Source organism: Gossypium hirsutum, chromosome A05, assembly GCF_007990345.1.
Source record: "Gossypium hirsutum isolate 1008001.06 chromosome A05, Gossypium_hirsutum_v2.1, whole genome shotgun sequence".
NCBI classification, from domain to species: Eukaryota; Viridiplantae; Streptophyta; class Magnoliopsida; order Malvales; family Malvaceae; genus Gossypium; species Gossypium hirsutum.
In genome coordinates this window covers 107,058,579-107,081,982 of record NC_053428.1, presented here as the reverse complement: position 1 = coordinate 107,081,982, position 23,404 = coordinate 107,058,579, and the positions used below count along the sequence as shown (strand labels likewise).

Sequence of the window (23,404 nt, the reverse complement as noted above, 5' to 3'; positions counted from 1 at the left end):
ATTTACTGCATGCCATGTTGTTATTATCTGATGCATGGGATTGGGATATTGACGGAGGAAGTACTGAAAGTGGCTTGTCCACGTACTGGAGGCTTTGCCTCAATTTACTGTTAACTGAGCAGCAATGTTGCAACTGTGGAGTGTTGGGCTGGGTGGGTTGAGCTATTCCCCACATGGAGTGTATGGCTGGTACGGGTGGAGTTTAGTGGTTGGTGGGTTGAGTAGTCTCCCCAAATGGGCTTGCATATGTTATTGATGTTGCATGAATTTTGAAATGGGCCTATAGGCCATATTGTTATCTGAATAAGGGGCTAAGGCCCAGTTTATTGTAATCTGAAAAGGGCTCTGGCCCAGTACCACTGTTACCTGAATGGGCTTAGGCCCAATGGGCTTGAGCTGACTTCGGCTTTGAATGGGTTTTCCTTACACACTGAGTTTCCCCAAACTCACCCCTTTTATTTTCATCCACGCAGGAAATCCCCAACCATAGTGGGCTTGGAGCTGTGAGGGAATTCGGAGTGGCCACCCGTTCTGAAAGTTTGATTTTCTTCTGGTGAACTGGACATCCTTTTAATTACGTTTGAGGTTTTGGGCTTTTAAATGTAATAAGCCCGCTTATTTATTTTTGATGGTTTTTATATGTTTTATTAAGATAGGTAATATTTATTTTTTAAATGTTGAAATTAGATAGCTTTAGGGCGCGTTTTCAAAAACAGTAATTGATTTCAAAATAACGCGAAAACAAGCAAAGCTTCCGCAATGAAGATATTTTCCAAAATTAATCACTTTTCCTAAAAAGGACTTAATCAAATCGGTTTCCTAGAAATATACATGACGTTAAGGTATGGCAATGGCGGTTTGCATGTCTAGGATTGGATCCGAAGGGAGTTTGGTACTTAAGCAGTCCGATGGACTCACCTCCTCTTTTCCGGTTTCCTACCTGGTGCACAGCTTCCATTCACTTTAACCTATAATGAAATCATCTTTTAAAACACTCAGTAAGTTTTCTTTCTGGATCGAAAATGTTTTGAATGCTTCGATGTGGCATGTCGGATCTGGCCATAACGTCTGGGCCGGGTTTGGGGTGCTACATTATCTTTAAAAAAACATATACTTTTAGTAGAGCTGAGAAAATAAGCTTGAACTTGAAAGCCAACTTGTGCCGATTTAAGACCATAATGATCTGTGTTCAAGAAAATCTGGGCCTGTGATGATCTAAGCTCAAAAAAATCCAAATTCTAGAAAATTCTAAACCCAAGAAAGCTCGAGCTCGAGTTAATTTGAGCCCAAGATCAACTTGGGCTTGAGATCAAACCAAGCTCATGTCCGTGATAGATTTGATCTAAAACTTGAAAAAGTCCAAATTTATAATGAAACAGACATTAATAATTAATATGATTATATGATAATATTTAAATAAAAATAAAATGTTAATTGATAAGTATTTAATTTATGTAAATATATTGTAAATATTATATAATTATATTAAACTTTAAAATTAACAATAAGTCTATAACACCCCTTGTTTGACCTGATCGTCGGGTCCGAACTACATGATGTCACATCTGTTGCCGAAGCAACTACAAAAATCACAACATCATACATGCAAACATAAACATTTTAAACCAAAGTCATGATACACCACCTTTCTCAAGTCTTATACAAACCTACGTATGCTCTAAATTTAGCCTGAGATAGAATAATGACCAATTTTTTAAAGTCTTAAATCTTTAGGTCGACGTCGTGACGTGAGGGATTTCCTCTTCACGATGTGACATACTAACTTGGCCTTGTTGTGACAACAGGGTTCCTTGTCACGTTGTAGCCTGAAGTCCAGAGCTTTTCGCGATGACCATCGCCCAACATCGCGACGTGGACTCTGTTTTTGGTACTTTTTTTACCATTTCGTACTTATTCCATGTCAGCTTAACCAATTTCACATTTGGTGCATGTTTGCCAAACTTTTCCTATACAAAATATACCAAAACACATTCCAACATTTCATTTAATTGTTATAAATCAACCAATCCAAATGGCATAATTTGGCATCAAAACATATCAGTTAAACTTAATCAACCATTCACCTAGCCATCCAATGCCATCATTTTTACCATCTCATTTCATACTTAAACATACCATTTTAATGCCATTCACAAATCCATAACATGTTACCAAAACAAACATATACATGTTGGCATTAACCTTCCTAAATATCAAACATTAGATAGGATTCAAACTATATTCCAAGCTAACACATATGAACACCTATGTACGTGCCACATAACTGAATTTTAAAACGTTTGAAAGACGACCGAATCAAAAATGGGATAGTGTGAGCTTCAACTTTGATCCGACTTAACTTAACTAGTCAATTCAACAAACAAGTTGAATTTGTAAGGACTAATCGATAATTTTGTCTTTTCCTCGGTTATCTTTGGTTTGGCTCAATTCTTGATCTAAACAATAATTCAATTCAATTGATCAATTCCCAAAAATTTTATAATATCCTTCCGAGTGCATGAATCAATCCAATTTCATTTTTCAAATGTCTCTAAAGTTTTACATTTTATTCAATTTAGCCCCTAAAATCAAAATTGTAATATCTTTCAAATTTGAGCTTCAATTTCGAAACCGATCTCAATTATGTCCTTCTATAATCCTATGTTATGTACAATTACAAAAATTTCACATCAATTTCGAAATCTATACACTTTAGTTCTTATGTTCAATAACTAGCAATTATAATTTACAATCTAATCTTTTTCACTTCTAAACTTAAAATCTAACAATTTAATATCAATTGCTTCAAGAATTTATCAATAAAAACTTTTATAAACTTTAATAATTTTACAAATTGGTATATGAACTAGCTAAATCAAGTTTCCACTACCTCAAAAATATAAAAATTACAAGGAAATGGTTAAATTAAACTCACCTATATTAATAATCAAAAGTTTGAGCTTACCAAACCCTATTTTTTTCTCTTTTGCTCGTGAAGAAGAAGAACATGAAAATATATTGTTTTTCTTTAACTTTTGTCTTTTATACTTTCTTAACCTTTAATTAAACATAATTAACAAATAAACGTATCGTCCATCCAAACTCAACTTTAATTGACATTTTTTTTACAAAGCAGAAAATATTGATAACAGAATATTTTTATTTTTTATATTTTAATAAAACAATGGGTAAGATACATTTTAAAAATTCAACTTAACTGATTTTGGTCAAGTCAATAACTTAGGGTAGGTTTGGACGGGCAATTAGGTATAGTGCAGTGCGGTGCTTACTTTTTATCTCACTCTATAATATTTAATCTCATCACCACTATTATTTTTACATTAAATGTAAATAAACGCAACACTTATGCAAAACCAACCTTAATCACTGAGCATGAAATCTCCGGTCACTTTTTTATCTATTAAAAATACCTACTGCCCTAATAAGTTTAATTACTGCTGAAATCTCCATCCACTTTTTAGCATATCAGTGTGGTTGAAATCAATTTTGACTGTACTATGATGCAATCAGTGAGATCAACTGCACCACACTGGCATTAAAAGCTAAAGGAAGCCTTAATCGCTAAGCTTTCCCCTTCACTATTTATCTATGTGTGTATATACTTGGTATCTCGCTTACTACAAATCGAATCTTGTGATCTCCTGAAAACCGAGGTTTCTGAAATGGAAGAAAGAAAGGGAAAGCAAGAGGTTATGTGCGGCACTCTCGACCTGAGTGCTCTCCCACTAGGTTGTATCACCCTCATTATTTCCTTTACCTCCCCTCGAGATGCCTGTAGATTGTCGCTTGTTTCAACTGCTTTTAATTCTGCTGCTGAATCCGATGCTGTTTGGGGAAGCTTCTTGCCATCCCAATACCAGGCATTAATTCCCTCATCGCTCTCTTTCTCGTCCAAGAAACAACTTTATCTTAGCCTCTGTGAAAATCCCCTTCTCATTGAAGCTGGACGAAAGGTAATTTCATCCTTTCTCTTTCAAGTTGTAATAAAAATTTCCCTAGCATTGTTATATAATTTAATGTCCATTTAGAGTTTATAGGTTAAAAATCTGAAAATCTAAGTCATATTTAGAATTTTGGATGCTTCCTTTCTGAAAGCAAAATCATTGTAATCCTATTAATATCACATGTCGTTTTGTCCAATCATATTATTATTTTGAATTTTAAGTTCTTGAAATATTATTTTCCTTTGATCTGAATATGGCTTGTTTCCCTTACATGGGAAAAAAACAGCAAGGAATTTTATCTGGTTATTCTTTTTCTTTTTTCTTTTGATTTTTGAAGGCAAAAATTGTATTGGGGTAAAGCAAGAACAAATTTAAATAATTGAATTATTAAGATATATTATTTTAATTTATATGGAAATTTTGTCTAATATGTCTAATTTTATGTGTTTGTTGTTCGGAGTTTGCCTAATTTAAAAAAAAAAAAGGGCAACTAACAGAAGTAAGAAGCTTAGAAAGTACTTTGGAGAAGCTTTTGACATATTAATTGTGAACTATGCCATTGTTGCTTGAATCTTTTTCTTAACAATTCCTATGTGTTGTTTATATCTATTTTTATTTCTTTTGTTCTTTACATATGACTTAGTTGGTATTGATGAAACAGAGTTTTTGGTTGGAAAGAATGAGTGGGAAGAAATGTTACATGCTGTCATCCAGGGACCTCTCCATTATAGGGAGTGACCCCCCAGAGTATCGGAGATGGATTTCTACGCGTGGGGCTAGGTTACTCTCTCCTCCTTGCCATGCTGGTTGGGTCTAAATGATAACAAGAGGATGCTTATCCATCTTTTAAAGTCAAAATAATTGAAAATCTTTTAAGAGAAAATACTTGCATATTCATCTTTGATGGATACCTGTGTTTGAATAAGAGAACTTCTCTTTGGCAATTCATTTTCCATTGTTTTTAAAATAGGTTTGACGAGGTAGCATATATTCGGAGATTTCGCTGGTTTGAAATCCGTGGAAGGATTAGTATCTCCATGCTTTCACCCATGACGCACTACAAGGCTTACCTTGTATGCAAAGTACGTAATTTTTGTGGGCTTCAATTTTTCCCAGTGAAACTTAGTGTTGGAGTTGTTGGCACTGAAGGTAGTAAAAGAAGTGCCTATTTGCAACCAAAAAAAGAACGACGGAGATGGCCATATTGGCAGATAGGAGAGGAACAACCTATACCCGGTGATGATGTTCAGTTCCCAAAGGCTAGAGTAGACGGGTGGTTAGAGGTTGAGATGGGTGAGTTCTTCAATGAGGCATGCGTTGATGATGGGGAACTAGAAATGAGTGCATTGGAGATTGAGGGCGGTATCGTGAAAGGTGATCTCATTTTCCAGGGGATTGAGATCAGGTCCGTCACGCCTAATCTATGTGACTCAAATTTGGGCTTGGATTCGTGAGTTTATATTTTTTTGATTGAATTATTATTTGTTAGAATACCAATTGAATTATGGATAATAAAATTTACAGATTATCGACTGCTGAATTGGATACTGCTTGGGAAAGCTTGTTGCCATGTCAATACCAGGATTTAATTCCTACATTGGACTCTTTCTCTTCCAAGAAAGATATTTATCTTAGTCTAGGCGGAAATCCTGTCCGCATTGAGGGTGGACGGAAGGTAATTTCGTCCTCTCTTTCTCTACCTCTCCTTTAGGTTTTTTCTTCTTTAAATTGCATTGAAAAATTCCTTAGCATTTTTATATAATTTAATTTACATTTAGGACAGAAGTTAATAATTTGAAAATTTTAACCCAAAAATGAAATTTAGATACATGCTTCATATTCTAAAAGAAAAATTATACAGTAAATATAGAGGTGCTCATAGGCTGGGTTTGGGTCTATGCGTGATATTAACATATTTTATATTTGCCCAAGCTCGCCCTGACCTTAAATATGGGCTTAAAATTTTGCTTAAACCTACTTGTTTACAAAAGACTAACCCAAGCCTATTTTAGGCCTACTTATATTATTTTTAATTTTTTAAAATATTTATATTATATTATTTTAATGTTTAATAATTTTATAAATTTTTTATTTATTGAAATTTTTTATATACTCATTTTAACATTATTATTTTTAATATGTTTTAAATTAGATAATTTATAAAAATAACATAATATAAAATATTATAAACTTAAAAATAGGTCGAGTCGGGTTGAACTTAGACCTTGAATGTTCAAGACCGAGCTTGACTCATTTTTTAATTGGGTCTAATTTTTTTTCTAAACATTTTTTTCGAGCCTAATATTTTTTACCCAAACTCTCTTAAATTTCAGATAGGCCTTCAAGCTTGAGCGGATAGCCACCTATGGAAAATCTAAGTAAATAGTAATTGAAACATAAAATCACATGTTGCCTTTGTCCAACATTATTACTATTTTGAATTTTAAGCTTCTTTTTGAAATATATTATTTGCCTTTGATGATAATATGGTTTGTTTCCCTTATAAGTGGAAAAATAGCAACTAATTTATTCTTGTGGTTCTTTTTTCTTTTAATTTTTGAAGGCAAAAAGTGTATTTGGATAAAACAAAGAATAAATTTAAATAATTAAATTAACAAGATATGTGATTTTTGAAGGCAAAAACTGTATTGGGATAAAACAAGAACAAATTTAAATAATTGAATTATGAAGATATATTATTTTAATTTATATGGAAATTTTGTCTAATATTTTCCTTATATGTCTAATTTTATCTAATCGTGTTTGTTGTTCGGGATTTGCGTAATTCACCAAAAAAAAAAAGGGCAACTAACAGAAGTAAGAAGCTTAGAAAGTACTTTGGAGAAGCTTTTGACATATTAATTATGAACTATGCCATTGTTGCTTGAATCTTTTTCTTAACAATTCCTATGTGTTGTTTATATCTATTTTTATTTCTTTTGTTCTTTACATATAACTTAGTTGGTATTGATGAAACAGAGTTTTTGGCTGGACAGAGTGAGTGGGAAGAAATGTTACATGCTGTCATCCAGGGACTTCTCCATTATACGGAGTGGCCCCCCAGGTTATAGGAGATGGATTTCTACGCGTGGGGCTAGGTTTTTCTCTCTTGATTGCCATGCTGGTTGGGTCTAAATGATAACAATAGGATGCTTATCCATCTTTTAAATTCAAAATAATTGAAAGTCTTTTAAGAGAAAATACTTGCTTATTCATCTTTGATGGATACCTGTGTTTGAATAAGAGAACTTCTCTTTGGCAATTCATTTTCCATTGTTGTTAAAATAGGTTTGACGAGGTAGCAGTGCTTCTTCACGTTTGCTGGTTTGAAATCCGTGGAAGGATTAGTATCTCCATGCTTTCAGCCATGACGCACTACAAGGCATACCTTGTATACAAAGTACGTAATGTTTACGGGTTTCAATTTTATCCAGTGAAACTTAATGTTGGAGTTGTTGGCACTGAAGGTAGTAAAAGAGTTGCCTATTTGCTACCACGGGGACGGCCACCTAATGATGTTCAGTTCCCAAAGGCTAGAGTAGACAGGTGGTTAGAGGTTGAGATGGGTGAGTTCTTCAATGAGGAATGCGTTGATGATGGGGAACTGGAAATGAGTGCATTGGAGATGGAGGGCTGTAACCGGAAAGGTGATCTCATTTTGCAGGGGATTGAGATCAGGGCCATCACACCTAATTGATATGCCTAGGACTCGGCTCAGACACAGTGAATTGTAAGTGTATGTTTAAGATGAATAAAATTGGTGAGACTTCTTGGCAAACCATTACACGTTTATATATGGTCGTATATATATATATATAACTTATAGAATTATTAAATTTGTTTGTGTTAATTTTATGTTTTGGTCAACATTTTACACTTTATATATATAATATTAATTTTTATATTTATGCGATGAATGGATAAATAATGTATTATTCAAAAAATATTTTTATATTAATATAAAAAAATTAAGAATGTATTATAATCAAAGAAATTTTTTTAAAAAAGTGTCGTTACATTTTTATGTACAAATAAAGTTTACAAATGTATTCAATTACTATAATATTTATATTATTATCCAAATTTTTTAGAAAGGCGAACACTGGATTAATAAGTTGCAACTTGAAATTCATTTCAAAGATACAACCGTTATAAAATTTTAAAAATTGGGTTAGAAATTTATGAGTATGTAGATAATTTATAATATAAATGATTTTTTTAGTTTTATATGAGAAATAAACAAGTGAGATCAACTATTTAAATGGATCTCGACACCATGAATGTTTAGTTATGTTTAATTTTTTAAAATATTTTCTATTATGTTAAAAAGATCATTTAGGATTAGGATTTTTAAATGAATCTTGACCCTCAAAGGCATCAAAGTCCATTTTAATTTTCCATTTCTCTAATTATTTTTTTTTGAAAAAACTTAACAACTAGGGTTAAGATTTTCTAAAATCTAAATGGACATTGACAACTAAAGATATTGAAATAAATTTAAATTTTAAGAAAATCATGATTTGGACAGCTTGATATTAGAGAGGGGATTCTAGAAAGAATATGGGCATTAAAAGGTGTCCAGGTTCATTTAATGTCTAGATTTCTTCCATAATCTCCTCCCTAATCCCGAAGGGCTCAAAAAACTTGGCCAGTCACAAAAAATAAAGAACCTCAACACTCATAGATGTCAAGTTATCTTTAAAAAAAACATATACTTTTAGTAGAGCTGAGAAAATAGGCTTGAGCTTGAAAGCCCGCTCGTGCCTATTTAAGACCGTAACGATCCATGTTCAAGAAAATCCGGGCCTATGATTATTTGAGCTCAAAAAAATCCAAATTCGAGAAAAATCTAAACCCAATAAAGCTCGAGCTTGAGTTAATTTGAGCCCAAGATCGACTTGAGCTTGAGATCAATCCAAGCTGATGTCTTTGATAGATTTGATCTAAAACTTGAAAAAGTCCAAATTTATAATGAAATAGACATTAATAATTAAAATAATTATATGATAATATTCATATAAAAATAAAATGTAAATTGATAAGTATTTATGTAAGGCCCAAAATTTGCCCGGCCCGTTACAACACAAAAACGAAAAAACAAAAAAAAATAATAACCCAATAAATATTATTTATTAACAGTCCATCAGCCCATTTTACAGTCCAAAACCTAAAATTAAATACATAACCCAAGACCTAATTAAAATCCATTAGCTAAAACCCTAGCCCAAAATACCCGTGGCCCAAACGGCCCAAAACTAAAACAACTTCAGCTAAACAGAAACCTAGGGTTTCCCTAGTAGCCGCAACCCTCCAGCACGGCCACGTCCACGCCTCCACAACAACGAGCCGTACGCCACAGCTGGCCCTGTACCTCCGCACCTGCAAAGAAACAGACAAACACAACAGCAAGGACAAGCAAAAACAAAGCAAAAAACAGCAGCAAAGAAAAAGAACGGAAAATGAAATTCTTTGTATTTTTTTCTTTTTATTTTCGGCTATATAAAAGCCTTATTTTCATTGTAAGAGAAGGTACGCACATTGAATACAGATATCGAATACTAAAAAAAAGAGGCGATTTTGAAAGAGAAATCGAATTCAAACCCCAAAGGTTGTTCCTTTTCTTTGCTTTTATGTGTTCTTTCTGTCTTATTTTGAAGCAATAATAATAAATAGTAGTAAAAAATCGGTATCAAAAGAGAGTTTGAAAAAAAGCAGTTTTCAAGAGGTGATTTAAGATCTGATTATTTTCCTTCCTTTTTCATATATTACGCTTAAATAGCATTTGAATACGGAAGCAAATATACTCTAAAGCGATTCGTTCATTAATCTTGGTTGTTACTTCTTCATTTTCTTTATTTTCTTTCTCTATTTTGAATTTGTCATGAAAATACAAAAGGTGGGGAAAGGATTGGCTTACTGATTCGGTGTCGATTCATTCCTCCTTTGCCTCTCCGGTCAAAGGGTCATCAGATCCTTGGGGGTCCGATTAAAATCGCGTCGATGGTGGAGGTGCATCCGGCGCCGATGAAGCTTGCGGATTGACTGAGAGGAAGATGGGTTTGTGAAGCATTTGCAAAGATTTCTGAGAGAGTCGGCCGAATAGATTCTTAGGGCAAACTTTGATATAAAGATGTTCAAAGAACGGTGTCGTTTAGACTGTGAATGTTGGTGTCAAAACGGCACCGTATTGGCCACACCCGACACGACCCGACCCGAACACCCCCAGGATCCGCGTGATTTTGCGGTGAGGGGATAATTGCGCGCTTGGTCCCCCTCCTTTCGCGCTGCGTGCAAATCAGCTCACGTTTCACATTTCTTTTTCTTTTAATTTTTCCCCCTAATTTGCTCGCGTTCGCAACGTAGTCCGAGCTTCAGCACTGCGTTTTGGGGTCTGGACTATTTCCATATTCAGTCCCTGCGCATTCGTGCATGTTAGACGCCGGTCCCCTTCGTATTTTGTTAGTTGATTTTGTTTATACTTTGTCCCTATCATTTTAATTCTCTTTTAATTATGTCCCTTCTCTGTATTTATTCATTTTATGGCTTATTATCAATCTTTTTTAGACGCATTCAATTGTTTTTATCCTTGTCTACTTACTGTTCTTTATATATTTTAATGATTTGATTTCGTTTTTCTTTAATCCCTTTTATAATGTTTTTCACATATACTACTGTATATACATATACTTTATATTAAAGTTATTTTTTTTATTTCATATATATATCATTATTAACCTTATATTTTTTATACACCTGTTTTTTTTAAGTTTATTCTTATACTTTATTATGTAGTTCAACGTTATATATCTCTTAAATTATTATCATACATATGTACATATCCAATGATACTCATTTTTTAATTTATATATATATGTTACTAAATCCATGTATTTTATACATGATATAAGCATGTTTTTTTAAAAATCTATTATGTATATAATATATAATAAGACTAATTTAGCCCTATACATATTATCACATCTATGTTATTTTACATGTATTTGTTTTTAAACTTATATACATATATATATTAATAAGTCTACTACTCTAATAGATTTTTCTATTTTAAAATACTTTTTGTTTCATAACTTGTCCAGTATTTTCTTCATGTATATATGAAATAATTTTGGGAACTCCATTTTTTTTGTAATTATAAAATTATTATTTTTGAGTGTATGTATATATTTCATATTGCTTTTGTGTTTTACATATAGCCTATTATCTAAATATTTTGATATAAGGGCATATGTAAAATTTTTAGACTATTTTAAAAATTTATATATACCTTATTATTAATCTCATGTTCCTTTTTTATAATAAACTTGCATGTACATATGTTTCATAAATCTATTTTGTGTATTATGTCTTGTCATATATCTTCATCATTCTTTTATATTATATATTATTTAAATTATCATGTAGTTTGTTAACTTTTAAATATATTTGTGTTTAAAATGTTTTACATGCAACTTGGTTCAAATTTTCATTCTTTAATACCCATTTCAAAAATTATATATCTATTCCTAGTTTTTATACAAGTTTGTCAACCTATATATTATGTGTCCATTTATTCGTTATTATTTTAAAATCATTATGGCACATTAGCTTCTAATTGCTATGTTGTTTTTCTACATCTTGCGTTGATTATTTTATATCATGCAATGTATATTATTGTGGCATGTTATTGTGTGTATTGTTTTGGTTGTGTTGAATTGTTACATTATTATTTTCGTCATTGTATTACGATATCAATTATTTCCCATGCATGATTGTAATTGGATTGTATTTTTTTGGTTAATTGTATTTAATTTTCAGTTCGCTAATTGATTGTATCTTATGTGTGCACATTATCCTTTATCATCATTTTCCATTTGGTTTATGAAATGTGGTTTTATAAAATTCAAATCTTTATGATCAATTTCGTCCTATTTCAAAACGCATTAAGACGTTTTAAGCTAGTTCTATGATTATACATTTAAAAATTCTTTAAAACGAAGACAAGATTCGATATTTGGCAATTCGCGGAATAGTGCCCTAATGTGTTGGGTTGCAATTTCGCGTTTGCTCGAAATAATCGAATATCCCTTCAAACTTTCACTCATGCCTTTTAAAAATTCTTTAAAACGAAGGCAAAGTTCGATATTTGGCAATTCGCAGAATCGTACCCTAATGTGTTGGGTTGCAATTTCTCGTTTGCTCAAAATAATCAAATATCCCTTCGAGATTCCATTCAGGTCTTCTAAAAATCCTCTAAAACGAAGGCAATATTCGGCGTTTGACAATTCGGGAATCATGCCCTATCGTGCTGGGTTATAATTTCTCGTTTGTTCAAAACGATCGAATATTCCTTTAGATTTTCACTCATGTTTATTAAAAACCCTTTAAAACAAAAGCTATGTTCGATGTTTGGCAATTCGAGAATCGTGCCCTATCGCGCTGGGTTGCAATCTCTCGTTTGTTCTAAACAATCGAATATCTCTTCGAAATTTCACTCGTATTTTCTAAGGTGAGGCAATGTTTGGAAATTCGAGGAATTGTGCCCTGCTGTGGTGGGTTTCGGTTTTCCGTGGGCTAAATAGTTGAGCATCCTTTTGTGATTTTCAAATCATAAATTTTCTGACATCGAAACAAGAAGATTTTTGACAATCAACTCGGGTTATTCAAATGTTATTAAAAAAGAACCACATTTCAAAAACATTTTTAATTTTAGACATAAGGACAGTGTTTAATCGATTTGGTACCAATTTTGGGCGTAGTGAGGGTGCTAACCCTTCCTCATACGTAACCGACTCCCGAGCCCGTTTTCTAAAATTTTCGTAGACCATAATCGGTGTTTTAGTAAACCGAAAATGTTTTATTAAAATAACCAAATTCTTAGGTGATCCGATCACACCAAAACAAAAAGATCGGTGGTGACTCCATGCATTTGTTTTTCAAAAGTCGATTCCCCCGTATTTTCATTAAATTTAAAACTTTAAAATTTTTGAAAAGGGATGGTTTCGACAATTTAATTTTTGTAAATATATTGTAAATATTATATTATATTAAACTTTAAAATTAACAACAAATCTATAACACCTTTTGTCTGACATGATCGTCGGGTCCGAATTACAGTATATCACATCTGTTGCCGGAGCAACTACAAACATTTAACATTCAAATCACGACATAATACATGCAAACATAAACATTTTAAACCACAGCCATGATACACCACTTTTCTCAAGTCTTTTACAAACCTATTTATGCTCTAAAGTCAGCCTGAGATAAAACAATGACTAATTTTTAAAAGTCTTAAATCTTTAGGTCGATGTCGTGACGTGAGGGATTTTCTCTTCGAGACGTGACATACTAACTTAGCCTTGTTGTGACAACAGGGTTCCTCGTCACTTCGTAGCCTGAAGTCCAGAGCTCGTCGTGACTATCATTGCCCAACATCGCGACGTGGACTTTGTTTTTGGTACTTTTTTTACCATTTAGTACTTATTCCATGTCAGCCTAACCAATTTCACATTTGGTGCATGTTTGCCAAACTTTTCCTATACAAAATATACCGAAACACATTCCAACATTTCATTTAATCATTATAAATCAACCAATCCAAATGGCATAATTTGGCATCAAAACATATCAATTAAACTTAATCAAATTTAACTTAATCAACCATTCACCTAGACATCCAATGCCATCATTTTTACCATATCATTTCATACTTAAACATACCATTTTAATGTCATTCACAATTCCATAACATGTTACCAAAACATATATTTACATGTTGGCATTAACCTTCCTAAATATCAAACATTAGATAAGATTCAAACTACGTTCCAAGCTAACACATATAAACACCTATGTACATGCTACATAACCGAACTTTAAAACGTTTGAAAGACGACCGAATCAAAAATGGAATAGTGTGAGCTTCAACTTTGATCCGACTTAACTTAACTAGTCAAATCAACAAACAAGTCGAATTTTTAAGGACTAATAGATAATTTTGTCTTTTCCTCAGTTATTTTTGGTTTGACTCAATTCTTGATCTAAACAATAATTCAATTCAATTTATCAATTCTCAAAAATTTTATAATATCCTACTGAATGCATGAATCAATCCAATTTCATTTTTCAAACGTCTCTAAAGTTTTACATTTTATTCAATTTAGCCCGTAAAATTGAAATTGTAATATCCTTCAAATTTGAGCTTCGGTTTCGAAACCGATCTCAATTATATCCTTCTATAATCCTATATTATGTATAATTACAAAAATTTCACATCAATTTCGAAATTTATACACTTTAGTTATTATGTTCAATAATTAGCAATTATAATTTACAATCTAATCTTTTTCACTTCTAAACTTAAAATCTAACAATTTAATATCAATTGCTTCAAGAATTTATCAATAGAAGCTTTTATAAACTTTAACAATTTTACAAATTGGTACATGAACTAGCTAAATCAAGTTCCCACTACCTCAAAAATATAAAAATTACAAGGAAATGATTAAATTAAACTCACCTATATTAATAATTTTAATGTAATTTTTTTCAATTGAATACATTTTTTATCAGTTTAATTGATTTTTTTAATTATTTTACTCAAGACTTTTTTATTCTTAAGCATGTAAAAAATATTTTTTAATATTTAAAATTTAATGAGTAATAAAGATTATTTTTTGTCAATTTAAAAGTTTCTCCGAACTCATGCATTATATATTCTAGATAATAATTCAAACAAATAAAATTTATATATAGATCATATAACCATAAATATTACATACAACTAAACAAAAAAAAATATTTCATACAAATTTATATAAATAACATCATATAATAATATTAATTATATTTATAAAATTCTTATATATTATATAATCATAAACATTATATATATTATATAATTTTTAATTATGTTATATACAATATTTCTATTAAAACAAAACATCTATATATATTAAATAAATTTTAATTATGTTATAATATTTAATCTCACAGTCACCGTTATTTTTACACTAACTGCAAATAAATAATACACCTATCCAGACCCAGCATTGATTGACATTATTTTTTTACAAAGAAGAAAATATTAATACGAGAATATTTTTATTTTTTATATTTTAATAAAATAATGGGTAAGATGATACATTTTAAAAATTCAACTTAACCGATTTTGGTCAAGTCAATGACTTAATCGCTAAGCTCAGTACTTTCTCCTTCCCTATTTTTCTACGTGTATATATACTTGATATCTCGCTTACTACAAATCGATTTTTCGGATCTCATGAAAACCGAGGTTTCTGAAATGGAAGAAAGAAAAGGAAAGGGATAGGTTATGTGCGGCACTCTCGACCTGAGTGCTCTCCCACTAGATTGTATCACCCTCATTATTTCCTTTACCTCTCCTCGAGATGCCTGTAGATTGTCGCCTGTTTCAACTGCTTTTAATTCGGCTACTGAATCCGATGCTGTTTGGGAAAGCTTCTTGCCATCCCAATACCAGGCATTAATTCCCTCATCGCTCTCTTTCTCGTCCAAGAAACAACTTTATCTTAGCCTCTGTGAAAATCCCCTTCTCATTGAAGCTGGACGAAAGGTAATTTCATCCTTTCTCTTTCAAGTTGTAATAAAAATTTCCCTAGCATTGTTATATAATTTAATGTCCATTTAGGGTTTACAGGTTAAAAATCTGAAAATCTAAGAGTCATATTTAGCTTTTGGATGCTTCATTTTCTGAAAGCAAAATCATTGTAATCCTATTAATATCACATGTTGTTTTGTCCAATCATATTATTATTTTGAATTTTAAGTTCTTGAAATATTATTTTCCTTTGATCTGAATATGGCTTGTTTCCCTTACATGGGAAAAAAACACCAAGGAATTTTATCTGGTTTTTCTTTTTCTTTTGATTTTTGAAGGCAAAAACTGTATTGGGATAAAACAAGAATAAATTTAAATAATTGAATTATTAAGATATATTATTTTAATTTATATGGAAATTTTGTCTAATATTTCTCTTATATGTCTAATTTTATCTAATTCGTTCGAGATTTGGGTAATTCACCATAAAGAAAGAAAAAAACAAACGGCAACTAACAGAAGTAAGAAGCTTAGAAAGTACTTTGGAAAAGCTTTTGACATATTAATTACGAACTATGCCATTGTTGCTTGAATCTTTTTCTTAACAATTCCTATGTTGTTTATATCTATTTTTAGTTCTTTTGTTCTTTACATATAATTTAGTTGATATTGATGAAACAGAGCTTTTGGATGGAAAGAGGGAGTGGGAAGAAATGTTACATGCTGTCACCCAGGGACCTTACCATTATATGTAGTGTCGACACCCCATGGTATTGGAGATGGGTGTCTATACCCGAGGCCAGGTTATTCTCTCCTCCTTGCCATGCTGGCCGGGTCTAAATCCATATTTTAAATTCAAAATAACTGAAAATCTTTTAAGAGAAAATACTTGCATATTCATCTTTAATGGATACCTGTGTTTGAATAAGAGAACTTCTCTTTGGCAATTCATTTTCCATTGATGTTAAAATAGGTTTGACGAGGTAGCAGAGCTTCGGCTCGTTTGCTGGTTTGAAATCCGTGGAAGGATTAGTGTCTCCATGCTTTCACCCATGACGTACTACAAGGCCTACCTTGTATACAGAGTACGTAATATTTACGGGTTTCAATTTTATCCAGCGCAACTTAGTGTTGGAGTTGTTGGAACTGAAGGTAGTAGAAGAGCTGCCTATTTGGAACCAGAAAGAGACCGTATTCCAATAGATCGACAACCTATACCTAATGATGTTCAGTTCCCAAAGGCTAGAGTAGACGGGTGGTTAGAGGTTGAGATGGGTGAGTTCTTCAATGAGGGATGTGTTGATGATGGGGAATTGGAAATGAGTGCATTGGAGATTCAGGGCGGTAACGAGAAAGGTGGTCTCATTTTGCAGGGGATTGAGATCAGGGCCATCACACCTAATTGATATGCCTAGGACTTGGCTTAGACACACTGAATTATAAGTGTATGTTTAAGATAAAAAAAATTGGTGAGACTTCTTGTCAAACAATTACACGTTTATATATGATCATCACGTTTTTATGTACAAATAAAGTTTACAAATGTCTTCAATTACTATAGTATTCATATTATTATCTAATTTTTTCGGTATTGAGGTTATTCCTTACAAAAATCAACACTCCATTAATAAGCCACAATTTGAAATTAATTTCAAAGTTAATTTTAAATAATAAATCAAATATTAATATAAGAGTTTGTAAAGATAATCTTATTCAACTGTTGTAAAATGAGCAGGATTGTGTCATATCAAGTATTAGAAATTAGTTTACATATGATATTTGGAGTAACAAAAATAATATTAGTAGTTGATATATAAGAATTTTATTTCTTAGTATTATGTTTGGGGTGTTCAAACGCGATGACCTGTGCGACCCTAGGAAAGATTTCAGATTTCTAGGTCCACATGACCGTGTAGGGCCATATGCACGTGGTGACCCACATGCTCGTATTGGCCTTACCTATGTGGTCCATATGGCCTGGCCCAAAACTCATACGCCCATGTGGCATGTTTGTGTAGGGCCATACGCCCAACCTGGCCTAGCCCGTGTGGCCCACACGGTCACACTCACACATCATACAGTCGTGTCAAGCGTATTGCCACACATTTATCAATCACACGACCTTGTCTTATACATGGCTAGCCACACGACCAGGCACACGCCTGTGTGGCATCGATAGGCCCCATTTTAAGCTTTCGTCGAATCTTATTTTTTCGCTTTAAGGGTACACACCTAGTTCGGTTTTGATGTGAAACTACTTCTGAGACCACTAGAACCTAAAAATAGAATATCAAACACCTTTTTAGCAAACAAATTGTAAAACCATCAATACTAAATCGAACAAAGCTTACGTACTTGCCACTATCAAACCCGATCACACGCACAGATCAGACCGTTGGAGCGAAAACGATCGTTTCACCTACTTCTCCTACACAATACGTTTATAGAGAATCAAATTCCCTACTACACCACTACGCTACTACAATGAAAATGAATCCAAATAGCTTACCGAAATCGTTATTTAAAGACAAAAGTAACCACTCTTACCTAAATCGCATGAAGAACACCAAAATCTAAAGCGCAACTAGAAGAAAAGAAGACGCGTGAATAGACTTGAAGAAAAAACAAAAGTAAAAGAGAAGAAGGAAGTAGAGGAGAGACAAAATGATAGAAACAGCAGAAAAGAAAAAAAATGGAGGAGAGGCAGAAACTGACATTAAATTTTGGGAAGAGAGAGAAAAATAAAAAAATAAACTAAAATAATAATAAAACCTATTTGATTAATATCCCAACTCCCTACAACAACCACATCCCATAATATTCTCCCCACTAACCACATCCAACTACTTCAGACTCCCAACTCCAACGAACCTCTAACAGACAACGGGAACAAAAATTATCACCTATGCTCACATAACGATTCAAACACAAGACCTCCAACACATTAACTCCTTACCACTCAAATCAAAGGCTCATTATAATATAAGTTTGCAAACAATATTACAAAACCCTACCCAGAAGAGATAAGGCCAGAATCAAAATAATAGAATTGCCAAAAGTGGGACTTAAACCCAAGACTTCATACACACACCTAGAACACTTAACCACTGAAGTAAATACTCATTTATGTTAAGATTTGCATAAACATAAATAAATTATTCAGGGTGTTACACTAACTGTACCTACGCGTTAAAATAAACGTGTTAAGCTGGTGAAGGCTTAGTAAGCACTACAAGAATAAATAGGTAAATAAATAATAACATAAAATTTTAAACTTATTCAATAAATACATATTTAGACACATACATGTTTCTTCAACTATACCTTACTTTAATAAAATTTAACTTACCTTTTGTAAGTTATCAAACTTACCTCAACAAATTGATGATTCACTTTTGTTCACAACTCATATTCTTAGCCCAAAGTAGACTTTATAAAACACACTGGATATACGGAACAAATACAAAGATGCATTATTATTCATTATTAAACAGAGAGCACAAATGTGCTAAACGGAGAGCACTAATATACTAATAATCGGAGACCGCGCTAGGGTCCCTTAATGGCATGCCACTAATATCCTAGTAGTTCTAATTTTTATCTACTTTGTAACACCCCAGTTTTTGGGGTTAGAAGTTTGGGCTTTCAAGTAAGGGTTAATGAGTAGATCGTGTATTTAGGATTGTTTCTGCGCTTTAGTGTCAGAATGAGCCTGCTAGTTTAGTGGTTGGTTGAGTGTTAGTGAACCTGTAACGCCCCAATTTTCGGAAATCATGTGAATGTTGACATAGGTTTAATTATGTTAGTGGGCCTCTAGAAAGCCCAAGCTTAAGATAGAACCCGTCAATTTTAGTTAATTTTTGTTCTATAACAAAAAAGGGGTGAAATCATGAAATAGAACCTATGTGAAAATGTTTGAAAATACTATAGGCTAAATTGAAGTGGCCAAATAAATATGAGTGCAAAATAGGAGGATTTGCATGACAAACCTCCCATTTTACATGAAGTGGCCAGCCATCATGTTGTTGTAGACAAAATGTACATTTGATATCCATAATTTATGATACAAATTGATACAAATTGATAATAGGTTAGGTAAATGTTCCATGATAATAGGTTAGGTAAATGTTCCATGATAATGGGTTAGGTAAATGTTTCATGATAATGGGTTAGGTAAATGTTTCATGATAAGAATTTCATGTCTTTTGTATTAAAGAATTAAATGGATGAAATATGAAGTTTTATTAAAAGAAAAAGGGGTGAAAAGAACAAAGTTTTGTCCATCTTTGTTCATCATAGCTGAAAGTTAGAGAAGAGAAAGGAGAGGAGAAAGCTCTTGAGAGGAGGAAAATTGAAGGTAAGTTCTTGGTACCTTGCTTCTATTTTGAGGTTCATGAGTTCTTCTTGATTCTACCTTAACTCTTGAAGTATATTTTGATTTTTAGTTGTGTTGTGAATATTTAGTCATGAATTAAAATGAAGGAAATGGTTGTTGTTTCATGTTCTTTTGATGAAAAATGGAAGATAGGTGAAGTTGAGCCAAACAAATGAGCATGCATGTGCCTTAGATGTTAAAGGGAAAAATTAGCTAACATGTTGTGCTTTAAAATGATGAAATGGAGATTATACTTAAGTAAAATCATAGATATGTGATGATTGATTGGTGATATACATGTTTAAATAACAAGCATGCAAGTTAGGTGTGAAAGAGTGATTTGGTAATAAATCTGCTTGGGACAGCAGCAGTAACGTGACTTTGGAAAATCACCATAAATTGTGGGAGATGAGTTAGAAGTTGCATAAATTATGTAATTAAAGCTTAATGAGTCTAGTTTCAAATGGAATAAACTAGAACATATTTTGAATTCTGTACAATGAGAAATTTGATTCGTAATGAAGAGTGGTCAGATTAGTCAAACAGTGAAACATAGGAAACTTTAAGAAAACTCTGGTATTGATTGGCCATACCAAAAATTCTGAAAATTTTATGGATAAAAGATATATGAGTCTATTTTCAGGGAAAATTAACGGCACTTGATTTGGAGTTTCGTAGTATATGAGTCTATTTTCAGGGAAAATTAACGGCACTTGATTTGGAGTTTCGTAGCTCCAGTTATAAATAATTTAGTGACTGTTGCTCAGGAAGACAACTTGCAGTGAAATTATGATTATGTGGTAAACATTGACAAAAATTTGTTAATGAGTTGCTTATTGATCTCTTATAAGCTTACTATGATCTGTAGGTGTGGTTGGCCGAATATTGTAAGGGTTTAATACGTAGTTTGTATTTGAATAGTTAGATTAACGTGTTAGTAATCCAATTGTAGGCGGTTCGTGTGTGGATCTCGTCAGCATATCGTCGCAAACAGGTGTGTAATTGACACCCTCTCATAGACTAGATTGGCAAAAGTTGAAAAGCCGAAATGCCGAAAAGTCGGTATTTTGGGAATTTGCGAGTGTGCGAATGCTCGTAAGATAGTTGGGTTTGTATATTTGGTAATCTAAAGTAATAAACCGCAGTACGCGCGATTTCGTACATTTTGATAATTTGGGCTTAATGGGCCAAAGATCGGGTTCATGGGCCAACGGGCCCAATTCAGTAAGTATGCGCGGTAAGTGTTCTGATAGTACGTAAATAGTTAGGATATGCATGAAAACCCTAAAAGGAGCTAAATTACTATAATACCCCTATGTATGGAAAATTACCGTTATACCCTTAGGTGCAAAATTACCGTTATACCCCTAGGGTTAATTTTGACTGAAAAGCATGACGATATGATTCTGTATGATGTATGCCATGATTATATATCTGTTGCATGGGGACATGGGTTATATTATGGAGGAAGCGTTCTGGTGGCTATGCCACAAATATCTGATCTGGTGGCTCTGCCACAAATATCTGATCTGGTGGCTCTGCCACATATATCTGTTTTGGTGGCTCTGCCACGATTATCTGTATCCGGTGACTCTGTCACATTATCTGTTCTGGTAGCCATGCTGCAAATTCTTCGGTGTGTAGCGGTTGGGTGGGTCGAGTTGTCTCCCCACACGGTGTAAGGTTGGTACGGGGGTGTATACGGTTGGATATGGTTGGGTTTCTACATAAACATGTAATATTTGTTCTGTTCTGTTATGGGCCTATGGGCTTTATTCTGAATTCTGTTCCGGGCTAAGGCCAACTTATTCTGTTTCTGTGGGTTAAGCTGATTTAGACTATGGTTGGGTTATTTTACACACTAAGTTTCCCCAAACTCATCCCTTTTATTTTCATCCACGCAGGAAATCCCCAACCATAGTGGGCTTGGAGCTGTGAGGGAATTCGGAGTGGCCAGCCGTTCTGAAAATTTGATTTTCTTCTTGTGAACTAGACATCCTTTTAATTACGTTTGAGGTTTTGGGCTTTTAAATGTAATAAGGCCGCTTATTTATTTTTGATGGTTTTTAATATGTATTACTAAGATAGGTAATACTTATTTTAACTGTTGAAATTGGATAGCTTTAGGGCGCGTTTTCAAAAACAACAGTTGATTTCAAAATAACACGACAACAAGCAAAGCTTCCGCAATGAAAGTATTTTCCAAAATTAATCACTTTTCCTAAAAATGACTTAATCAAATCGGTTTCCTAGAAATATCCATGACGTTAAGGTGTGGCAATGGCAGTATGCATGTCTAGGATTGGATCCGAAGGGAGCTTGGTACTTAAGCAGTCCGATGGACTCACCACCTCTTTTCCGGTTTCCTACCTGGTGCACAACTTCCATTCACTTTAACCCTTAATGAATTAATATTTTGAACATCAAGTACGATTTTCTGGACTTAGAATGGAATTTTTTTTAACGTTTTTGATGTGGCATGCCGGATCCGGCCATAACTTCTGGGCCGGGTTTGGGGTGCTACAGAACCTTTAGGACTTGAGTTTGAGTCTTAATCTTGTGTTTGGGGGATTATTTTTATTAATTAATGCCTTAGATTTGTTTTAATTTTTTTAAACTAGTTATTTACTATTAGTTTTTATTTATTTTCTTTTTTTGCTTTTTCTGGCATGTTCTCCTTTTCCCTTTTCTTTGTTTTTTTTCCTCTTCTTTTTTTTATAAGTCGGATGTGTTGTGGTTTTCGAAAAGCTTTGCGTTCGAATTGAGGTCGTCATCGTGTGTTGTTTGGTTTCTAAACGTTTGGATTGCGAATTAGGTGTGGGTTTCGAACCTTTTAAATTTTTGTTAACGAATTACGATTTGTTTCTGTGGAATTGGAAATTGTTGTGTGCTTGTGGAGTCGACCATTCGAAAAGGGTGATTATCATGGAATAACTTATAATTAAGTGTGATTTTGATATATTTTTGAGTATTTAAGGATTGGGGTACGTTTCAGCAACAAAGACACTTTCAATAAACTATTTCGGTATGGTTTCGTGACCACATGGGTGGCCACATAGGCATGTGCCCCCACACGGGCTATTCACTAGGCTGTGTATAGTTAGGAATTAAGGTTTTTGGGCAAAATTTGGTGCCACACGGTTGTGTGGCCAATTGGGGATTTTAGTCAATGTTCACACGGCTGTGCCTCTTAGGCACACGGGCGTGTGCAATTGGGAATTAGGGTTTTAAAGATTTGGTACCACACGGCCGTGTGGCTAATTTGAGGATTTAGGGATCCCACACGGGCATGTGTTTTGGATACACAGCCGTATCTGGTGGGCACACGGGCGTGTGAGATCCTCAACAACTTTATTTAAAGAGTATTTATTCTTTTAACTAAATCAATGTATATGTTTTAAAATTTCCCATCTAAAAAGTATTAATTTTTTTTAATTTCTTATTGGATCTATATACTTCCTAATTTAATACTCAAAATTTCTA

General features: G+C 33.1%; 2 protein-coding genes across 3 annotated transcripts; both read left to right on the top strand.

Annotated features, from left to right (window-relative positions):
• The first annotated feature begins 3,494 nt into the window (after positions 1 to 3,494).
• On the top strand, positions 3,495 to 7,873 carry LOC107959571 (F-box protein PP2-B10). Of its 2 annotated transcripts, none has more exons than XM_016895645.2 (6): positions 3,495 to 3,974; positions 4,627 to 4,745; positions 4,936 to 5,415; positions 5,490 to 5,640; positions 6,945 to 7,063; positions 7,254 to 7,873. In XM_016895645.2, the coding sequence occupies exons 1-6, from the start codon at positions 3,684 to 3,686 to the stop codon at positions 7,660 to 7,662; spliced, it is 1,569 nt and encodes a 522-aa protein (XP_016751134.2). In that variant the 5' UTR covers positions 3,495 to 3,683; the 3' UTR covers positions 7,663 to 7,873. The 2 variants fall into 2 exon arrangements, with proteins under 2 accessions (XP_016751134.2, XP_040970362.1); XM_041114428.1 differs by having other exon boundaries at positions 3,504 to 3,974; positions 4,936 to 5,370.
• Positions 7,874 to 15,112: 7,239 nt separating this feature from the next.
• On the top strand, positions 15,113 to 17,098 carry LOC121203168 (F-box protein PP2-B10). Its single transcript, XM_041114427.1, has 3 exons — positions 15,113 to 15,561; positions 16,228 to 16,349; positions 16,520 to 17,098. The coding sequence occupies exons 1-3, from the start codon at positions 15,301 to 15,303 to the stop codon at positions 16,950 to 16,952; spliced, it is 816 nt and encodes a 271-aa protein (XP_040970361.1). The 5' UTR covers positions 15,113 to 15,300; the 3' UTR covers positions 16,953 to 17,098.
• The last annotated feature ends 6,306 nt before the right edge of the window (positions 17,099 to 23,404 follow it).

Excerpts from the sequence above, each read along its gene's own strand:
- LOC107959571 (XM_016895645.2), top strand. The coding sequence starts at position 3,684 with ATGGAAGAAAGAAAGGGAAAGCAAGAGGTTATGTGCGGCACTCTCGAC. Across the intron at positions 4,746-4,935 it reads ATTTCTACGCGTGGGGCTAG|GTTTGACGAGGTAGCATATA; the intron begins GTTACTCTCTCC and ends TTTTTAAAATAG. Across the intron at positions 7,064-7,253 it reads ATTTCTACGCGTGGGGCTAG|GTTTGACGAGGTAGCAGTGC; the intron begins GTTTTTCTCTCT and ends TTGTTAAAATAG.
- LOC121203168 (XM_041114427.1), top strand. The coding sequence starts at position 15,301 with ATGTGCGGCACTCTCGACCTGAGTGCTCTCCCACTAGATTGTATCACC. Across the intron at positions 15,562-16,227 it reads TCATTGAAGCTGGACGAAAG|AGCTTTTGGATGGAAAGAGG; the intron begins GTAATTTCATCC and ends TTGATGAAACAG. Across the intron at positions 16,350-16,519 it reads GTGTCTATACCCGAGGCCAG|GTTTGACGAGGTAGCAGAGC; the intron begins GTTATTCTCTCC and ends ATGTTAAAATAG.